This window comes from Nomascus leucogenys, chromosome 24, assembly GCF_006542625.1.
Source record: "Nomascus leucogenys isolate Asia chromosome 24, Asia_NLE_v1, whole genome shotgun sequence".
NCBI lineage: Eukaryota > Metazoa > Chordata > Mammalia > Primates > Hylobatidae > Nomascus > Nomascus leucogenys.
The window spans coordinates 17,745,847-17,764,710 of NC_044404.1; the positions used below are offsets into that span (position 1 = coordinate 17,745,847).

Consider the following 18,864-nt stretch of genomic DNA (forward strand, 5'->3'; position numbering starts at 1 on the left):
TTTAGTTTAGTTTAGTTTTTAAAGGCAAAATTTTGGCACAGCCAGGTCAGGACAGCGTTCTCTGCAGTGGCACTTTCTGTGTGCCTTGGTCAGGGTTGTTGGGTTGACCCCAACATCTGTGTCCACGTTCTTGTGTACTTAGTAACAAGTAGGTCTTACTGTAGGAATTGTTAACTTTTTTGGAGGTAGGCAAGGGTGGTTTATAGACCTCTTTGAAATGCTGGTAAAAATAGTTAACTATCTTTTAGAAAGACACACCAAAAATACCAAAGTTTGTACACATTTGGGGTCTGGCCACCAGTCTTGGAGCTGGCAGGGACGTCCATCCCTCCATCCCTCACAGGCTTCCGTGATGGCCCTGAGCTAGGAGAGTCCAGCGTCCAGTGAAGTCTCTGCCCCACAGGATGACCTCACGTCCACCTTACAGATGAATGAATGGAGACCCAGAGACCTTAACCAGTTTGCTGGGAAGAGGTGGACCGGTCGTTGCACCCGGAGCCTCCCTGAGAAATGCATCAGGCAGAGCAGATCTGCTCCTGGTGCACAACCTCTTGGCCTCAACCAGGTCAGACTCTGAGGGCAGGAGTGTTGGGGAATCAGACAGAGCCCACAGAGAGGGATCCATCCACGGCCTGGAGGCCGAGTATCGGCACTGGAGTCCCATTAGGGTGACCAAGTGTCTTGGTTTGCCCAGGATTGAGGAATTTCCTGGGGTTTGGGGCTTCCAGTGCCGCAGCCTGGACAGTCCTGGGCAAACCGGGTAGGACTGGTCACCCTAGGTTTGGATTTGGCTTTCTTCCCATTTCCTAAGCAGCGCGACTTTGCACATCATTTAGCCTCTCAGTTTGTTTCCTCAGCTGTAAAGTGTTGATAAGGATGAGATAAAGACAGGGAAGGGAGTTGTGCCAATTGCCTGTAGAAACGGCCTCTCCGCATGCCCAGTGCAGCCATGCAGAGCGGACGTGACCCTGGGTCTGAATTCCCAGCCCTGCCCCTTGCTGGTGGGGTGGCCCTGCACAGGTCACTTCTTGTGCCCTAGCTGTGCGATGAGGATGGAATGGTGGCGCCCACCTCCCAGGTGGCTGCGGAGATTAAAGGGAGGCCGAGTTGGTGAGGTGCTGGCAGGTGATGGTGGGTGATCTCTGGGCCCACGACTGTGTCTCCCAGGGCCAGCTCGGTGGTGACTGGGCTGGGAGTGGGTGGCACAGCCCCTTCATGCTCACACTCAGCTCTGGTGCTCAGCATTGAGAGTCCCCTGTGAGACCCTCGGAGGAGAGCATGTGAGCTTGGAGCGAGGTGCACGCCCCCGCCCCGCCCCCTGCCCCGCCCCTGCCCCGCGCCCTGCCCCGCGCCCTGCCCCTGCCCACTTAGGCCATCGGGGTTGGTTCACTCTCTTTTCATACAGTCTCTGTGAGGTGAGACACTGTGCGCACAGTGCCCAGTCAGGCACTGGAAAGTCCTGACACACGGTGGGTACCTGGAAAGTAGAAGCCCCGCCAGCCTCCTGCCGTTTCCTCAGGAGCTTGCAGCCCCTGAGAGTCCCTGTGCCCAGCGAGCCTTCCGGCCCCTTGGCGACATCTCAGCTCTAATGACTTTGAGTGCTGAGCTGCTCACCCTGGGAATTTATGGAAACCATGCACAGAAGCGTCACCTGGAGGCACATAAATATTGTAGGACTGGAGGTTGGGCTGTGTCAGCACTATTTGGAGGAGTATCACTCACCTGAAACTGACTGTGTGGGCGCCTGCAGCGGGTGGATGGGGAGCTGCAGGGAGGGGCGCCGTGGGTGGGGGCAGGACACATGGGTTCAGTCTCAGCTTACCTGGGTTCATTCCAGGTCACAGTGCGCCAATGCTCTCCCCGGAATCCTCACCGTGCCCCAGAGGGGTGTTCTCTTTTTGTCCCCGTGTACAGATGACAGAGGAGACTCAGTCACTGGGTAGTGGGGATCTGGGAGCTGGAGGAAGCAGGCCCGACCCCTCCCCTCCGCCTGCCAAAATTTTTTTTTTTTTTTTAATTAGTTTGCCTTTTCTCCCATAACTTTTTTTTTTTTTTTGGAGACGGAGTTTCACTCTGTTGCTCAGGCTGAATTGCAGTGGCGTGATCTTGGCTCACTGCAATTTCTGCCCAAGCGATTCTCCTGCCTCAGCCTCCCAAGTAACTGGGATTACAAGTGCCCACCACCATGCCCAGATAAGTTTTGTAATTTTAGTAGACATGTTGGCCAGGCTGGTCTTGAACTGCTGACCTCAAGTGATCCACCCATCTCAGCCTCCCAAAGTGCTGGGATTACAGGCATGAGCCACTATGCCTGGTCCCCCATAACTTTTTACTTTGAAAAATTTCAAACTACAGGAAAGGTGAGAGAATAATACAATACACAGATATTCTTCACCCACGTAACTGTTAACATGTTGCTACAATCTTCCCCCATATTATACACACAGAGAGACATACACCCACTTTTAAAAAAGTCAGTTGCAGACATCATTACCCTTTACCCCTAAATACTTTGGCATGTCTCTCCCACGTAACTGCATGGCATATCACACCCAGGAATTTAAGTCAATGCACGGATGCTACCTAAATACTGTCCAGGTGCAGATTTTCCCAGTTGTCCCCAAAGTATCTTTCAGAGCTACTCCCCCAAATGCCATCCAGGATCCAGCCTGAAATCATAGGCAGCCTTTGGTTTTCATGTCTCTTAATTCTCCTTTTAATCTAGAATAATCCCTTTGCTTTTTTGTTTTCTTCATGATATTGACTTTGTTGAGAAGTCCAAGCCAGCATCTCATAAAAGTTCCACAGTCTGGAATTGCCTGGTTATTTCCTCTCAATGAGGTGCCAGCGTTTGGCCAGGTGCTGCGGGGCTGGGGGTCAGGGGAGCCCTGCACCTCCCACTACAGTCCTTGGGGAGGAAGAAGAGCAGCTGGCCCCGTCCTGATCACTTGGTTAGGGTAGCGTCGGCCGGATCTCTCCGTCTAAAGGTGCTGGTTTCCCTTTGTGATTACTCAGTCACCTTTGGGTGATTCTTGGAGACTGTATGAATATTCTGTTCCTCCACAAACTTTCCCCCTGGGGCTTTGTCATCCATGGGTAAACCTTGGTGATTGCCAATTCACCATTGTCTAATTCTGCCTCGCCTTCTGCATTGACTAGTTGTCACTAGTTAAGAGATTCACCTGACCCCACCTCCACACCCGGCCCTTACTATCACTACAAATTCCTAGATTAAAAAAAAAAAAAATCCAGCGTGCTCTGATCAGGACCATCATGATTATTTTTGATGGTCACATTGTCTTAAATTTGGCCAGTGGGGACCCCTTTGTGCTGGCTCCTAGGTCCTTTGGACACATCCCCATCATTCTTTGAGCCTTCCTTGCTTTTCACCTGGGAGAAGTTCTAGGCATTTCTACAGGGCACCCCGGCTAGAGTCATTGCCTTCAGGCTCTTTCAGTGGACAGGGTCAGGGAAGAACTCTCGAGTTGGGGTTCGTTTTGATACCTCTAATTTAGATTTGAGATCCTGGAGGCTACCCTCATCTCTCGCATTCCACACCGGATTCTCTTCTCTCTGTGCAAACGCTGGTTCCCAATAACATCAGTGTATCTCAGTCCCACTGCATAGGTTCGGGATCACTGCGCCTGCCCCACCACCTCCAAGCCTGCCAAGGAAGTTGTTTCCCTTGCAGATCATTTTGTCCTTCAGCAGGGACCAGGGGTGTACAGTTGGAATGCCATGATCTTGGGCTACTTGAATGGGTTCTTTTCTACACGGGTGTGACTGTGTTCCAATAAAGCTTCATTTACCAAAACTGGTACAGGCTGGTTGTAGCCTGAGGGGCATTGTTTGCAGACGGCTGCTCTAGTATATAATCCTAACAGCACGGTTTCTGGTGCAGGGTGAGCACTCACCCAGTAAATAGCTGTGCCTGGATCATGGAGGCTGAGGGGGCAGGAAACACTGGGCATTCCTGGTGGTGGGTGGGCAGGTGGCCTTTTTCAGTGATAAGGGGGATAGAGGCCTCTTAGAGAACAGGACAGCCCCTGACCTCACCAACCCCACACTTCTGGGCCTCCCAGACCAGCCAAGGATGAGGGTACAGGTCTGGAGGTGCGTGGCCTGGGATTGGGGTGCTCGGTGAGCTGGGTTTCACCCTTTCCTGGTTGGGAGGAGAGCAGAGTTTGATGAACTGACAGCCTCCCCTGGCAGTGAATTCTGAGCTCTCTTAGGGTACATGGACACCTTGTATTTGGAAAATGAAATGAGCTGCATGGCCTGGCAGCTGCATAGACCAGTGGGCAGCGAGGGCTCCCCCCATGCTCTCACCGGGGTGCTCACTGCCCCCTGCTGTCACCCGGGTGCCAGGCTCAGTCCCTCAGCCCCCTCTGGGACCCATGATGCTGGCATGTCTCTCTGGCTCCACCTACTTCCTGCCCTGTAGGCCCAGGAGGCTCAGGCAGGACTCCAGGCTCATGGCGTGAGAAGGGGACCCAGGAGCCCAGAGGTAACTGAGACATGCCGGGCTGGGGCTGGGCTGGAGCTGGAGGTGCTGTGCTGTTCTTCCTATTCATTCCTGCCCTTTCCCCCGCCCGCCTCCCCGTTTTGGGCTCAGCAGATTTGCACAAGCCTTCTGCAAAGCCCTCTGGGCCTGGAGACAGACTTGTTATGCCACTGGAGAAATGAGCCTGGATTTCCACCACTGACTTCTCTTTTAATTAGATTCTGACGGCAGCACACAGGGTTGGCTGGCTGCAGATTCAGGTGCAGCTTTCCTTGGTCCCAGGCCTCTGGGTTTCAGTGCGCTTGGCTTTTTCAGAGGCTGGAAATACTTCTGACCTTTCTTCGGGAGTCGAGCGGGAGGCTGGCTGCATGCGTGTGAGCATGCAGATACCTCTCTCAGTGTGTGCATGTTTGTGAGCTCCGTGAGCAAGGAGCTGCGTGCTGTGTTTTAGAAAAGCCTGCACACAAAGCATGTTGGGTCTCACTGTCCTGCTGCCCCATCCATTCGCCCCACTGCTCGCTGACAGCAGGTGCTGAAGGGGTCCCCTTGGCCTCACTGTCCTCATCTGTGATTGGGGCTGATGCTGCCTCAGCTGGCTTTTCCCAGCAAGGCTTCGTGGGAGGTTTCCTTCCTCCTGGATTCCTCCTACAGGCTGTTTTGGCAAAACAAAATCATTCTGCATGTTTCCTTGAAGGAACATACATCTCAGGAAGAGAGAACTGAAAGCCAGGACTGCCCGGGCTGTGGGCAGCAGATATGGGCGGAGGGCTAGAGAGATGGGGGCATGGTCTCTCCCCCACATTGCATGGACTACTAAACCTGACTTTGTGCAGGCTGTGAGGAGGCGTGGCCTCCTCCCCAAAATCAGAGGCTCTGAGCCTCCTGCACCTGGGCCTTCTCTGAGGGCTGGGAGTGGGTGGCTAAGAAAAGAGGAAGAGACCCCCGATACCTCTGGAGCCCTTAGCCTGAGCCCCCAGTCTGAGAGAGGAGACAGTTTGCTTCTTCTGAGCATGCCCAGCTTGATACAAGATTCTGTCCTTGCTCCTGGTGGGCCCCCACCCAATGGAGACACTGCACCCCTGCCTTTGGTGAACTTTCGGTCTGAGGAAACGACAGCTTCTGCTCTGGGGGCGTCCCCCTGGTCAGGGGTGGGCTGTGCAGTAGAACCCCTGTTCCAAGAGCAGCCTGACCCTGGGGAGAGGAACCACGCTGCTGTCTCTTCTCCCCTCCCCTCCCCTCCTCTGGGGAGCCTGGCCTTTCCTGCTACCCCTGCCTCCCTTGCTACTCGCAGCTCAGCCATCAGGGACTGGCTCAGAAAAAGCAATTTCCTTGGACAGCTCACAGTCTTGCCCTCCTGGTCCCCACACTCTGATCAGGAGTGAGCCCGGAGCTCACTGGCTCAGCTCCCCATGGAGACCCCTGCCCCTCACAAGCTTCCTTAACTCAGTGGGAAACTGCTTAGTGATTTCAGCTGGGAAGGAGCTGGGGCCATCCTCCATGGCAAAAGAAGCTGAGTCGTGTTCCTCCCTCTCCACTGGCTAAGCCCACTCGAGGTCTTCGGGGGCTGGACCAAGAAGCCAGCCTTCCCCACACTGTTGTCAGACTGAACTTCTTTAAAAGTAAAACTGACTCTGTCACTTACCAGCTCAACCCCTTCCAGTGGGCAAATAAAATCTAAACTTTTCCCCATGGATTCCAAGGTGGCCTGGTGCAATTTGGCCCTACCTGCTCTGGCCTGTCTCATTGCTGTGTCCCCCACCACGGGTCCCTCTGCTTCTCATTCCTGCCTCCGGGCCTTTGCACTGCTGTGCCCTCTGCCTAGAATGCTCTTCCCCCTCCTCCCAATCATTGAGGAGCTGTTTCCTCCCCATTGTTCAGGTCTCTCACTAAATGTCACCTCCTAGAGACACTTTCCCTGACCCCAGTCTTAATGGCTCTCAGTATTTTTTCTGTGCAGTGCTTCTCACTGTCTGATATAATCTTTCTTTGTTTTAATTGCCTCCTGCCCTGGGAACGTTTGCCCCACAAGAGTGGGTCTCGCAGTCATCATGACATTTCCAGCACTTAGACCCACACCAGGCACATAGTAGGGACTCAAGAACATCTGCTGAATAAATGAGACCCTACTAGGCACTGGGCCTGTGCCAAGCTCTCTTCACCCAGGTCCCTGTAATCCTCATAGCAGCCTCTACTTACAATTGAGGAAACAGGCCTGGGCCTGCAAAGCTGCCAAGGAAGTCAGATTTAATAGCAGGTTGGATCTCAAATAAATGCCCCATCCAGGATCCTCCTGCAGTCTTGGGCTTCCTCCCAGGACAAATTCTTTATGGAAAAAGGAGAAAAGCCGGAAAACTGGAAAAGAAGAAAATCACCCCGTCCTGTTCCTGGAGTAGGCCTCAGGGTGCAGCTCTCGCTTCCCTGCCCCTCTTCTTCCCCCAGCTTTTGGTGTGTTTGTTTTGTTTTGTTTTGTTTTGCATTTTCTGTAGCATTCACATTTTTCTGTGTCTGTCATGCAGTGTCTGCAAGCGTGAGTTTAAATGCAGGGAAGACAGTACAGAGCTGGATACACAGTTACCTGACTGTCCCCAAGGCTTGGGGATTTAGGTTGTTTCTAGTCTGATGTGCCTGAGTTAGTGACATCTGAGTGTTGTAGATAGAATTCAAGTGTCCATCCATTCTTTTTTTTTTTTTTTTTTTTTTTTTACCAAATTTTACTGTGCTGGGCCCTGTGCCAAGCAGGGGATGGGCACTAAAGGGCATGAGGTTCAGGCTCTGTCCTTGGAGTCCACAGTCTTATGTGGGAAGTGGCCAAGTAGAACCACAGAATGGTGTAGGTGTTCCAGGCTAGACAGCAGAGCACGCCATTCAGAAGGAAGTGGCTGGTCCGTGGCAGAGTGGGGCCTGCCTCCTGGACTGAGGATGCCACCCTGAAGTGGAGTCTTCAGATGAAGGAGGACAGTTGGCGGGGGGGTGCGTGCTGTGTGCAAGTCATGGCGAGGGCAGGGGTGCGGCTGTGTGGTACGTCCTGAGCATTGGCTGGCCTGAAACGCAGGGAGCCCACAAGGAAGGGCAGGAGTGGGGGCAGCACTGGGGCCCCGAATGCTAAGCTAAGGAACTTAGACTTTCTCCTGCAGTGGATGGGAAGCCTGATCATTTGTATCTTCTTTTTAAAAAAAGTTTTTATTTGTTTTAAGATCAAAATGGTACATACACTTGCAAGAAAAAAAAAAAAAAGCATGGAGTGGTTTATCCTGAAAGGCTCGTCCCCACTCCCCATCTCAGTCCTGCTTTTTGGAAGAGAATGCTTTTCACCTGTTCTTTTTTTCATCCACCTGGCACTTTCCTCAGGACGCAAACTTGTTCACTCTGCTGCTTCTTGATGTATCAATTTTGGGACAGTACCTGTTGTCTCCTTGCTGTGAAAGATGAGGATTTGGCCCATATTACCCCCGTTCCTTCCTCGGTCATTCTCTCGGTTGCCTTTGTCACTTTAAATCATTTACATAAACCACAACTTCTTTCATGTTTTTCGGCTCCATCTTTCCCTTCAGTAAGGTAAAGCTCTGAGGGGTCACTGGGACTATGCCTGGTCCTGTCTGCTCCTGAGTGAGTGTGTGCACGTCTTCCCTGCTCCTCACTCGGTGATATCATGCTGGTAGTTTGCAACTGGCCACGTTAGAATGTTTACACCATGGAAATTGGCAAACCCTGCAAACCAGGATTCCCTGCCAGTTGTTAAACTTTGGCCAACACAGCACAGCTGGGCTTCTAAGATTCCAGTTGTTAAACTTTGGCCAACCTCATAGCTGGGCTTCTAAGGTTCCCTGAGTAGCTTGTGCTTTTGAAGAATGTGAGAATGGCTGGCCCAGGGGTGGGGGCTTGTAGGGAGGCTCAGCTGGCAGGCCCAGCCAGCATCAACACTCCTCCCTTTGTGCCACAGCAAAGCTTCGAGGCGCACCAGGACGAGGCGGTGAGCGTGACGCACATGGTGAAGGCGGGCAGTGGCGTCTGGATGGCCTTCTCCTCCGGCACCTCCATCCGCCTCTTCCACACCGAAACCCTGGAGCATCTGCAAGAGATCAACATTGCCACCAGGACCACCTTCCTCCTGCCAGGTGAGGCTGCCATGGGAAGAGGGGGAGCTGACAGTCACAGGGCACCTTCCACAGCCAGGTAGTGGTGTGACCTGGGCAGCCCATCCCATTTTTCCTCATCGGCCCTGAAGACTGGGGCTTTAAGGCGGGGCACTACCCAGGAAGTGGTGGGGTTGGGATTCACACCTAGGACTGTCATCTCAAAGCCCCTGCCTGTCACTGTGCCCAGCCACCGCATCACAGCAGCCTGGGGCGCTCAGGAAATGGCCCCCAGCTCAGTGGACCCTCCAAAGTCAGGCAGCTGCTAAGGAAAGGCCAAGCTGGGCAGGCCTTTCGTTCTGCCCCACTCCCCAGGTTGACCAAACACCCAATTCTGCCTCAAATCCCCTGCAGGATGAGGTGATGGGAAAGTGAGAAAGCCAACGGATGGTCTCTGTCCTTGGAGGTTTTTCTGAGAAAGGCAAATGCCCCTCTTGGGCCTTCTGGTCCGTGGGTTTGGATGGCATCTGCTGTGGCTGGGGCCCCTCCTGCATAGCTGTGTGTAGACGAAGTGGACAGGGTTGATGGTGGGGGGGAATCGCGGCGAAGGATTAAGGCCAGAGCTCGCCAAATGCCCCCCAAGGCCTCCATGGAATTGGCTCTCAGCCTTTCCTTACCATCTGCTGCCCAAGATGCAGGCGCCATGCCCATCCTCACCCCAGCTGGCTTCAGAGCAGACCACGGGGCCAGCAGGCATCAGCTAACCTTGCTTCCCTCCTTGGCTCAGCTTCCCCCAGAGAGACTGACCTGCAGCCAGTGTGGGAGGGTGCAGTGGCTCTGTCTTGTCCCAGTGCCCCAGGCAGGGCTGGGTTCAGCAGCTGGGAGAGCCAAAGGGCCCTCGGGCCAGGGAAACACAGCCTGTGTGGCAGGCGGGGGCCTGGAGCTGATTGTCACAGGACCTGGCAGATGGGCCATGGCAGAGGCTGGGAGCGGCTGTTATGTCCAGCAGGGTTGAGCGTCCTGTCTTCTGAGGCCGTACCGAGGGCAGGCATGTTAGCCAGCATTGCAGGAGCCTTGGGGACTTCTGCCTACCCCAGGGGCCTGGTCCCTAACTCCCTTCTGAGGCTCCGGAAATCACCCTGGCTTCTGCTTCCCTCTAGCCAGTCACGATGGTCCTTGAGTCTGAACTGATCACACGGGGATGGTGGTTACTAACAGCACAGTCCACGGCAGTCACAACGGTGTAATAACTGCCACCCTGCCCAGGCCTGAGGTAATGAGGCCCCAAGTGCTTATGTACAGGATCTCATTTCACGCTAACCCTGCGAGCTGGGGATCGCCCCCACTTTACAGATGCAGACACTGAGATTGGTTCAGCAGGCCGGGCGTCTCATTCGTGGTCATGCAGTGGACCAGAGGCAGGACTACAAGTCGCATCAGGCCGGACTCAGTCCAGCATCCTACTGTGTGTGATGGAGAAAGAGTTGGCTTGAGGCCTGGCTTGGCCAACACATAGTATCAGACAGGTCCCTTAATCTCTCAGAGCCCCTCATCCCTCTGTAAAGGGGATGTAGGTCCCAGCTCAGGGACTGTTAGGAGGATAGATGCTGCCCGGGCTGGGAAGGTGGCTGTCCTGGGCCGGCAGGGTGGCAGGTGCCCGATGAGACTGAACCCTTCACTCACGTTCTCTTGGGGAGTGTGAGAGGCTTGGTGGGACCTGTGTCTGGGTTGCCTCCTTTCCCCTCCCTCTCTCCCTCCCTCCCTCCCTCCTCCTCCTCCCTCCTTCCTCCCTTTCTTGTTTCATAGTATTTAGCCATTATACAAGTTCAATCCATTTTAACTATGATAAAAATGTCTCTGTATCACAAAACTATCTCCACATTTCCTCTGATAGCTAAATTATTTCAAGTTAGTGGAACAATGAAGAAATGGATAATCTTATGGGCTTTTAAAAATCTTTGGAATCTCATCTTGTCAGCGCAGAGGAGAGTGAGAGAGAGTCAAGCTGATCAAGTGGTGGGAGGCAGAATGTGTGGACAGACCCGGCTGTAGTTAGAACAGCCGCTCCTGCCTGTACAACCCTGACTTTACTGTGTTTCACACGCACCTTCATGTCCGTTGTCTTACTTACGCTTTGCAGTTACCCTTTAAGGAAGGAAGGGCATTATGTTATGTGTTATGATGATGATTTGAGGGCCAGGTAAACTGGGGCTCGGGAGGTGAAATGACTGGTCTGCCATCGCAGTGCTGATATGGACAGAGCCAGGATCAGCCCCATGGGGTCTCGTTAGAGCTTCCTCACACTTACTGTGTAGCCTTGGGCAGTTGTGTCCCTGTCCTGGGCCTCAGTTTCCCCATTCATAACAACAAAAGGCTGAGATTTGAGTCAGCTTGGCCATGCTGGGTGGGGTACACCAGAGCCTGGAGCCAGAATTCCTCCTGGAATCCCTGCTCCCCTGCCTTCCAGCTCTGACTGGGAGCACTCGGAGCACCCGCTTCCCATCCTCGGTCCCTACCCTGCACGGCAGGTGTAGGTGTTGCATGAGACAGTGTGAGGACAGTGCCCACAGTCCCCATCTCAAGCCAGCAGTGGTCCATGATGGTGACATTTGCCGTCATCGTCTTTACGGCATCCCTGCCCTGCATCTCCTACAAGGGCTCCTTGCCCCTCCTAAGACCTTCCAGGTCAGCGTGCCATTCCTGTCGCATCAGCTGCGTCAGTGCAGACAGAGGTGACCCCTCTCTTGGCAGACCTCCCTGAGGCTGAACCCTGGAGAGGGCTGGATGTAGGCCGAGGTTCCAGAGTGTGGAGTTTCCCGAAGGTTCCCTCTTCCCTCAGGCCTGAACTTTCCCAATCAGTAACCCAGGGGAGCCTGGGGCCCTGCCAGACCAGTTCCTCCTGACCCCTCATATCTGAGAGTGGATCCCTGAGCTCCAAGCTGAGCCAGAGCCAGCCCCAGCCACCATGCTGGGGACCAGAGTGTGGGGGGCAGCTTCAGATCCACCCCACGTTGTGCCTTTGCAGAAGCACAACACAGCAGGATTCTTAAATTCTTTATTAGAGATATTTTGAAAAGGCTTTTAAGTATTTTTTTCTTCCCCCACACCACCAAATGAAATAATTGCATAATTAGTAATAAATTTGTTCCTCCACTAAGTGTGGATTTTTTTAGGATGTGTTAAAAATTTATCACGCTTCCTTCCCCTGACCCCTTTCTTCCACTCGAGTACTCGACTGGTATTAATGCATTTTTTAACCTAAACTCCCTCCTCCTTTTAACCAGACAGGTCATTAATAAAATGTTCTCCGAGAGCCTGAGCTTTTTAAAGTTGTATATCTCCAGATAGATGGCTTGGGTGAGTTGAACACTGCTGCATTAAGTCTCTGTGATAAAATATTTATTCACCTTTAGAATTTTTTTTTTCTTTCGGACTGTTTGTGAAGCGTCTTGCTCTTTTCCTTGAGGCAGAGGGGGAGGGGGAAGGCCCCAGAATGAGGTCTGCAGATGAAGTCATTTCTCAATTCCGGCATCTCTTTCGGTTTCTTGCTTGCCTTCCTCCCATTTGTTGGTTTTGCCGTCCAGTGGGGGCCGGGAGGATGCAGGGGCATCGGGAAATGGTCTCCTGCTGGTCTCCATGCCCTGGGGGTCTTGGAGAGGGAGGCGATGAGGCTTGTGGAATGAAAAATTCACCACTGTCCCCTCTCTTGGCTTTATTGTTCTTGTGGGTTTATGGCTCTGGTGGAGCTGATCTTAAGACATTAGCGCCCAGATCCTTTTAATAATCATAAACATTATCCTAATAGTCTCTATTTATTGATTGTATACTATGGGCTAAGAGCTGTGCTCAATTGTGTATATATATTATACGTGTATATATGTGTGTATATATTTAATATTTCTAATAATTATAAAATTGAGCAAGGCAGGTTTGTAGTACTCATTGATGGATGAGAGAAGTGATTTGTCCAAGTTTTCTCCTTTCCTTCATCCATCCATCTGTCCATCCATCCATCCATTTACTCATTCACTCACAGATACTTCTTGAGAGTCTACCATGAGCCAAGGTACTTGGCCAGGAGTTGGGGAGTTAACCATGAGTACACAGATAAGTCACTGCCCTCACAAAGCTTGTCATAAGTAAACAAACAGCAAAATAAGGTCATCACAGACCTTGACTAGGGCTAAGAAGAGAAGTCAGGTGTTGAAAGGAGCTCGTGGCCTGAGCCCCCCATGTTGGCCAACTCCAGGAGGGCTGGGGGCCTGACCCTGGACCCGAGGCTGCCATCATAGTTCTGAGCCTTCACTTTTGGAATGGATTTAGTTGTGGCAAATAGTCCCAGCTCCACAGACACCCAGGTACTGTTTGTGAAATAGCCCCTGTTGCCAAGCCTGTAAGTCACTAGTGGGCTTTTTTTTTCAGCCTGGTTTGCGTTTCCACATTGCATGGACACTATGAATGTGATTTTCTGAGTTTGCATCGTGTTGCCAGACTCGAATCCCACTGCCTGCTTGATAGCTCCACTCGAGTGTCTAATTTGTGTCTCAGACCACACATCCAATCAGGAGCTCTGGGCTCAACCTCCAAACCTGCTCCTTTGCCATCCCAGGCCATGGCACTGCTGTGTACCCAGCTGCTGCAGGCAGGGGAGCCTTAGTGCCATCCTGGGTTCCTTCCTCCGCTCCACCCCTGCTCCCCTCTCCCAGCAGCTCTGTCCTTCTGCTCCAAACAGATCTCGAACAGGTTGGGCTCTCCTCACCTCACTGCTGCCACCCTTCCCACTTGGGTAGCTGTGGGAGCCCCTCCTGGGCTCCTTGCTCCTCCCACTCCCACCCTCCACAACTGCAGCTAGAACCTTCCACTCAAATCGGGTCATGCCACTCCCCTGCCTAGACCTTCTGGTATTTTTTCACGGCAGCCAGAATTAAGAGCCCCAGTCCTGGCCCTGACCCATCCCCTCTTCTGACCACCCAGAGTCCTTCTGTGCCCCAGCTGCACTGGCTTCACTCTGCTCCGCGGACTGGCTGAGCTCGTTCCTGTCACAGGGCCTTTGCATAACCTGTCTCCTGGGCCTTGGCTCAGGTCTTGGTATAGCCACCTCTGCCTTGTCACCCGGAGTTTGCAGCCTCACGCCTGCCTCCCCATCCTTCCAAGAAGCAGAGGGAGGCCTGAAGACCCGGGAATCCTCCACTGGCTCTGCCCCATTGCCCTATTTCAATCCTCTGCCTGGCGTTTACATTCCTTGTTTCTGTTTTTGTTTCCTGTATCTCCTCTCTATGCCTCTGTGTCTAATACAGTAGCCATTATTACAATGAAAGAAAATAACACATTCAGCCCCTCAGTGCCACTAGCTATATTTCCAGTGCTTGGAAGCCACATGTGGCTGATGGCTGTCAAATTGGACAGCACGGTAGGGAACATGTCCGTCATCAAAGAAAGTTCTAGAGTGTCTGCTCCTTAAGACAGGACTCTGTGTACATGGCATCTAGTGTGGGGTCTGCCATGCAGTAGGCATCTAGGAGGTAAATGGATTGGTGATGGGATGGCACACTGTGATAGGCAATGCTGGGTGTACCCTGAGTCGGTAACCTGCCTTTTGGGGTGAGAGAGCCACACCAGTTCTCCCTGTGCCTGCACTGCACAGGAAGCACATACACCCACATATATGGAGTTGAAGTGTCATGCCCAAGGAGGGAGAGGTGATGGAAGCACTGGGCGGTGGTGAGCAGCAGACCTCAACTCCACCCCACCCTGCACTCACCAGCTGGGGGGCCTCTTTGAGCCTTAACATCCGTGCCTGGAAAATGGCTGGCATTTGTGTCTTGCATACGTCTTGGCTGTTGCAAGGCTTCTGTCAGATGAGAGCAGGTATACAAGTGCTTTGGAAACCCCAAAGCTGTATTTTTTAAAGTGTGATCCATGGACCAGAAGCAGCAGAAAGTGGGAACCTTCTGGAATGCAGCCTAAGCCTCTCCCATAGGGCAGCAGGATTAGGGCAAGAAGGAGACAGCCCTTTAGAAAGGCAGGTGCCCAGTGAAGCCCAAGGAAGTGTGGCAGAGCCGTCCACCCTGTGTGTGACGTGGTGGGGGGTCTGTCCCTGGCCGGCAGGCTGTACCCCACGCCTCTCAGCCCCCTCAGAGAGCCTCCTGCCCCCTGCACTCCCAGCCTCTCCCTTGTGCCCATTCCCATTGCTCAGAATTGTTGGCAACAGTGCAGCAGCAGCAGCGATGACAGCAGGTAGCGCCCACTGTGCCGTGTGCGGGCACAGGGTTGTTTTACGCTCATCATTTAACCCAGTGGAGAGTATCTGTGTTCCAAACATCAAAAAGGGACAGTAAAAATACGGTCCTATAGGACTGCCATTGTATACACGGTCTGTTGTTGACTGAAAGGTCATTATGCGACATGTGACTGTATTATCCTTGGCCCCTTTTACAAGTGAGGACACCATGGCCCAGAGGAGTTTAGGACGGGCCCCAGGTCAGGTAGCTGGAGAGTGGCAGAGCCAAGGTGTGAGTCCCTGGCTCTGGAGCCCTGTTCTGGGCCACTGTGCTGGGCAGCCCACACCTGGCGTCCTCTCTGTCAGGAGCAGGGGACCGCCCCCATGCCCTCCCTGACATTGCTATTCTTGCTAAAATGAAGAGACAGTGCTGAGGGGAGAGCTAAAAAGAACGAATCTGGACTGGCATCAGAAACATGCTGCTTCCCACCAGCGAGTTTTCTGCTTCACTCTTGGGCCCAGGGCCTGCGGGGTGTGCTGTGACCTCATCTGAAGAAGCACCCACATGGGCAGGCCCTGAGGGGCTGCAGCAGACCCACCTCAATGCCTCTCGAGCCCTACGCGGCCCTTCTTATGCCTCCCATCTGCACCAACACTGATGAGAAGCTTGCACCTCCCCAGGCTTCCCTGGTTTTGCTCGTAGCTGGCCAGCTGGATCCCTGCATGGGTTGCCCTTGGACAACCCTTTGTGCCAGATGACCTGGCCACTGTGTATTGAGAGCGCACAGAGACCAAGCGCTGTGCCTGTGGTGTTCCCCCAATGCATCCGCATGGCAGCCCCACTTTACACAGGAGGAAACTGAGGCTGGTTAGGGGAGTGCTCAGCTGGAGGACCCCATGGCCAGACCCCAGGCAGGTCAGCCTCCAAAGCCCCAGCTCTTACCCATCCCGCCGCCCAACTTCTTGCTGGTTTCAGGAGAGGAGCCCGCTGTGCTAGGCCCTCATCTCGTGGTGGCACCCAGAGCCCATGCCGTCTCCCCAGGAGGGCACTGCTCAGCTGCCCTCTCTCTCTGCAGGCCAGAAGCACTTGTGTGTCACCAGCCTCCTGATCTGCCAGGGTCTGCTCTGGGTGGGCACTGACCAGGGTGTCATCGTCCTGCTGCCCGTGCCTCGGCTGGAAGGCATCCCCAAGATCACAGGTGAGGCTTTGGGAGCTGGTGTTGGCAGGACCTGGGGGTCAGCTGCAGGTGGCTGGTGGGGCTGGGTGGGGAGGGTGTATTATGCCCTCATCGGTATAGGGATGGGGTTCCAGTCTCCAGCTTCCTCTCATCTCAGGTGGCATGGTAGCCAGTAGAACTGAATCGTCCCAGCCCCACAGTCTCCCACCTTTCTGAGTGTCAGTTTCCTAATCTGGCAGATGGACACAAGAGTGGCTTGGGGCCTGGCTGAGACACCTGCCTAATGGCAGGGGCTCCATTGGCCCTTTCTGCTCCTTCCCATAGCAGTTTCAAGATGTCCAGGCTCCAGAGAGAGAAATAACTGAGTGCTTCTGGGGCCAGGCCCAGCCTCCTCGTGGGGTCCATGTGCAAATGAATGTGTTCACATAGATCAGAGGAAGGTCTGCTCTGATCTGCACCACTGGGCCCAGGAGAACAAGGGCAGGATCAGAGAAGACCCCCACACTTGGATGCCTGGAGCCCCGTGGCCCCCTCTGCCTCTGCCTTGAGAATGATGACTGTGGTCTCTTCCAGCAAGGGAGCAGGGCTGATAGGAAGCCCTTGGGGTGGGCTGGCTCCCTGTGCAGACCTTGAGTCCTTCTGCTAAAGAAGAGTTGCTTTGGCTGGGCACGGTGGCTCACACCTGTAATCCTAGCACTTTGGGAGGCCAAGGTGGGTGGATTGCCTGAGCTCAGGAGTTTGAGACTAGCCTGGGCAACACAGTGAAACTCCGTCTCTACTAAAAAATACAAAAAAAAAAAAAAATTAGCTGGGTGTGGCGGCGTGTGCCTGTAATCCCAGTTACTTGGGAAGCTGAGGTGAGAGAATTTCTTGAACCTGGGAGGTGGAGGTTGCAGTGAGCCGAGATTGTGCCATTGCACTCCAGCCTGGGAGTCAGAGTGAGATGCCATCTCAAAAAAAAAAAATTGCTTCTAAATTCTGAGATTTTCTATTTTCAAGGTTTCATCAAATAGGGCATTTTGTCCATCCAGGGGGCATTTGTGGAGGGTCTATTTCCAGGTGGAATCCTGGGATGCGGGGATGAATTGGGCAGAGACCCTGCTCTCAACAAGCTGACGGTCTCCCGGGGGTCATCATAGCTTGGGTGACAGGTGCTGGGATAAGGCTGCTCTGGGGGCTGGGGACACAGAGACTGGGGCGAGCAGCAACCCATGCATGAATTCAGGAGGGATTCACAGTGAGGAGCTTGAGCTGGGCCTTGCAGAAAGAGTTGCAGAATCAGGTAGACGGGAAAGGATGTCTAGGTAGAGGCAGCTGCTTGGCAAAGGCTCAGGAAATTCTTGGAATTTCACACTGAGGCTCCCCCGTGTGGTGTATAAGGTTGTCCCTGTTCCGTTCCGCTGAGGAAGTTGTGCAGGAGCACGGGATAGCCAGACCCCGTGGCCTTCGGGGGAGGTGCCAACATAGACGGAAGTGACCCCCCAAATACCCACCCAGAAAATTCTCCAGGAGAGAGACTCAGGTGCTTCCCTTAATGCGCTGGGCCTTTGGGCCCCTTTCTCTCTCGCCCCATTTTCTGCAGGGAAAGGCATGGTCTCACTCAACGGGCACTGTGGGCCTGTGGCCTTCCTGGCTGTGGCTACCAGCATCCTGGCCCCCGACATCCTGCGGAGTGACCAGGAGGAGGCTGAGGGGCCCCGGGCTGAGGAGGACAAGCCAGACGGGCAGGCACACGAGCCCATGCCCGACAGCCACGTGGGCCGAGAGCTGACCCGCAAGAAGGGCATCCTCTTGCAGTACCGCCTGCGCTCCACCGCGCACCTCCCAGGCCCGCTGCTCTCCATGCGGGAGCCGGCGCCTGCTGACGGCGCAGCCCTGGAGCACAGCGAGGAGGATGGCTCCATTTACGAGATGGCCGACGACCCCGACGTCTGGGTGCGCAGCCGGCCCTGCGCCCGTGATGCCCACCGCAAGGAGATTTGCTCTGTGGCCATCATCTCCGGCGGGCAGGGCTACCGCAACTTTGGCAGTGCTCTGGGCAGCAGTGGGAGGCAGGCCCCGTGTGGGGAGACGGACAGCACCCTCCTCATCTGGCAGGTACCCTTGATGCTATAGCGCCTCCCCTCTCCCCTCAGAGGGCACAGCTGCAGGCCTGACCAAGGCCACCCCCGGCTCTCGTGCTCTAGGGACCTGCACGGGACGTGTGGATGGGCCCGGACTCTCCAGAAACTACTGGGGCAGAGCAAAGGAAAACCTCTTCTTTTTAAAAGAAATTTTTTCAGAGTGTTTTGGGGAGGAGTTTTAGGGCTTGGGGAGAGGGAGGACACATCTGGAGGAAATGGCCTTCTTTTTAAAAGCAAAAAACACAAAACCTCACAACTGCCTGGCAAGCCCAGTATCACTTGTTTGGGCCCTAGTGGGACTCCAAGGCAGCCACACGCCCCTCCTGGAAGGGTGTGTGCATGTGAGTGTGTGCGAGTGTGTGGGCTGGTGTGTGAATATCTATAAATACGTATATATGGTGTATATTATATGTGTATAAATAAAGTCTGTACATATTGGAGCTCTGGGAGATGCTGGAATAAAAGACAAGAGTTACATCCGGACTTGGATTGAGGTTTTGTTGTGGTTTTTTAAAGACATGATGGGAAAGAGAGAGAGCAGCTATTGGTAGAGAGGGGTTATTTGGGACCCAGGAGCCACTCTTAGGCTTGGCGGGAGGGTGGAGCTGCTATGGGAATCAGCTCTAGAACTTCACAGTCCACTCTGGTCACCATTAGCCACAGGGAGCTAATTAATTTTCAAATTAATGAAAATGAAATCAAACATTCAATTTCACAGTCACCGTAGCCACATTTCAGATGTGGCTTGAGTGGTGAGTGGTGAAGA

At 53.6% G+C, this 18,864-nt stretch overlaps 1 protein-coding gene across 9 annotated transcripts in view; it reads left to right on the plus strand.

Moving 5' to 3' along the window:
* The window catches only part of ARHGEF10L (Rho guanine nucleotide exchange factor 10 like), a 160,984-nt gene extending 142,397 nt beyond the window's left edge, over window positions 1-18,587 (plus strand). For all 9 annotated transcript variants that reach the window (XM_030805147.1, XM_030805149.1, XM_030805151.1 and 6 more), the window contains 3 exons: window positions 8,445-8,619; window positions 15,874-15,996; window positions 17,558-18,587. In XM_030805147.1, the coding sequence (XP_030661007.1) occupies window positions 8,445-8,619; window positions 15,874-15,996; window positions 17,558-18,090 (831 nt within the window). In that variant the 3' untranslated portion in view covers window positions 18,091-18,587. The remainder of the gene's footprint in view (window positions 1-8,444; window positions 8,620-15,873; window positions 15,997-17,557) is intronic.
* The last annotated feature ends 277 nt before the right edge of the window (window positions 18,588-18,864 follow it).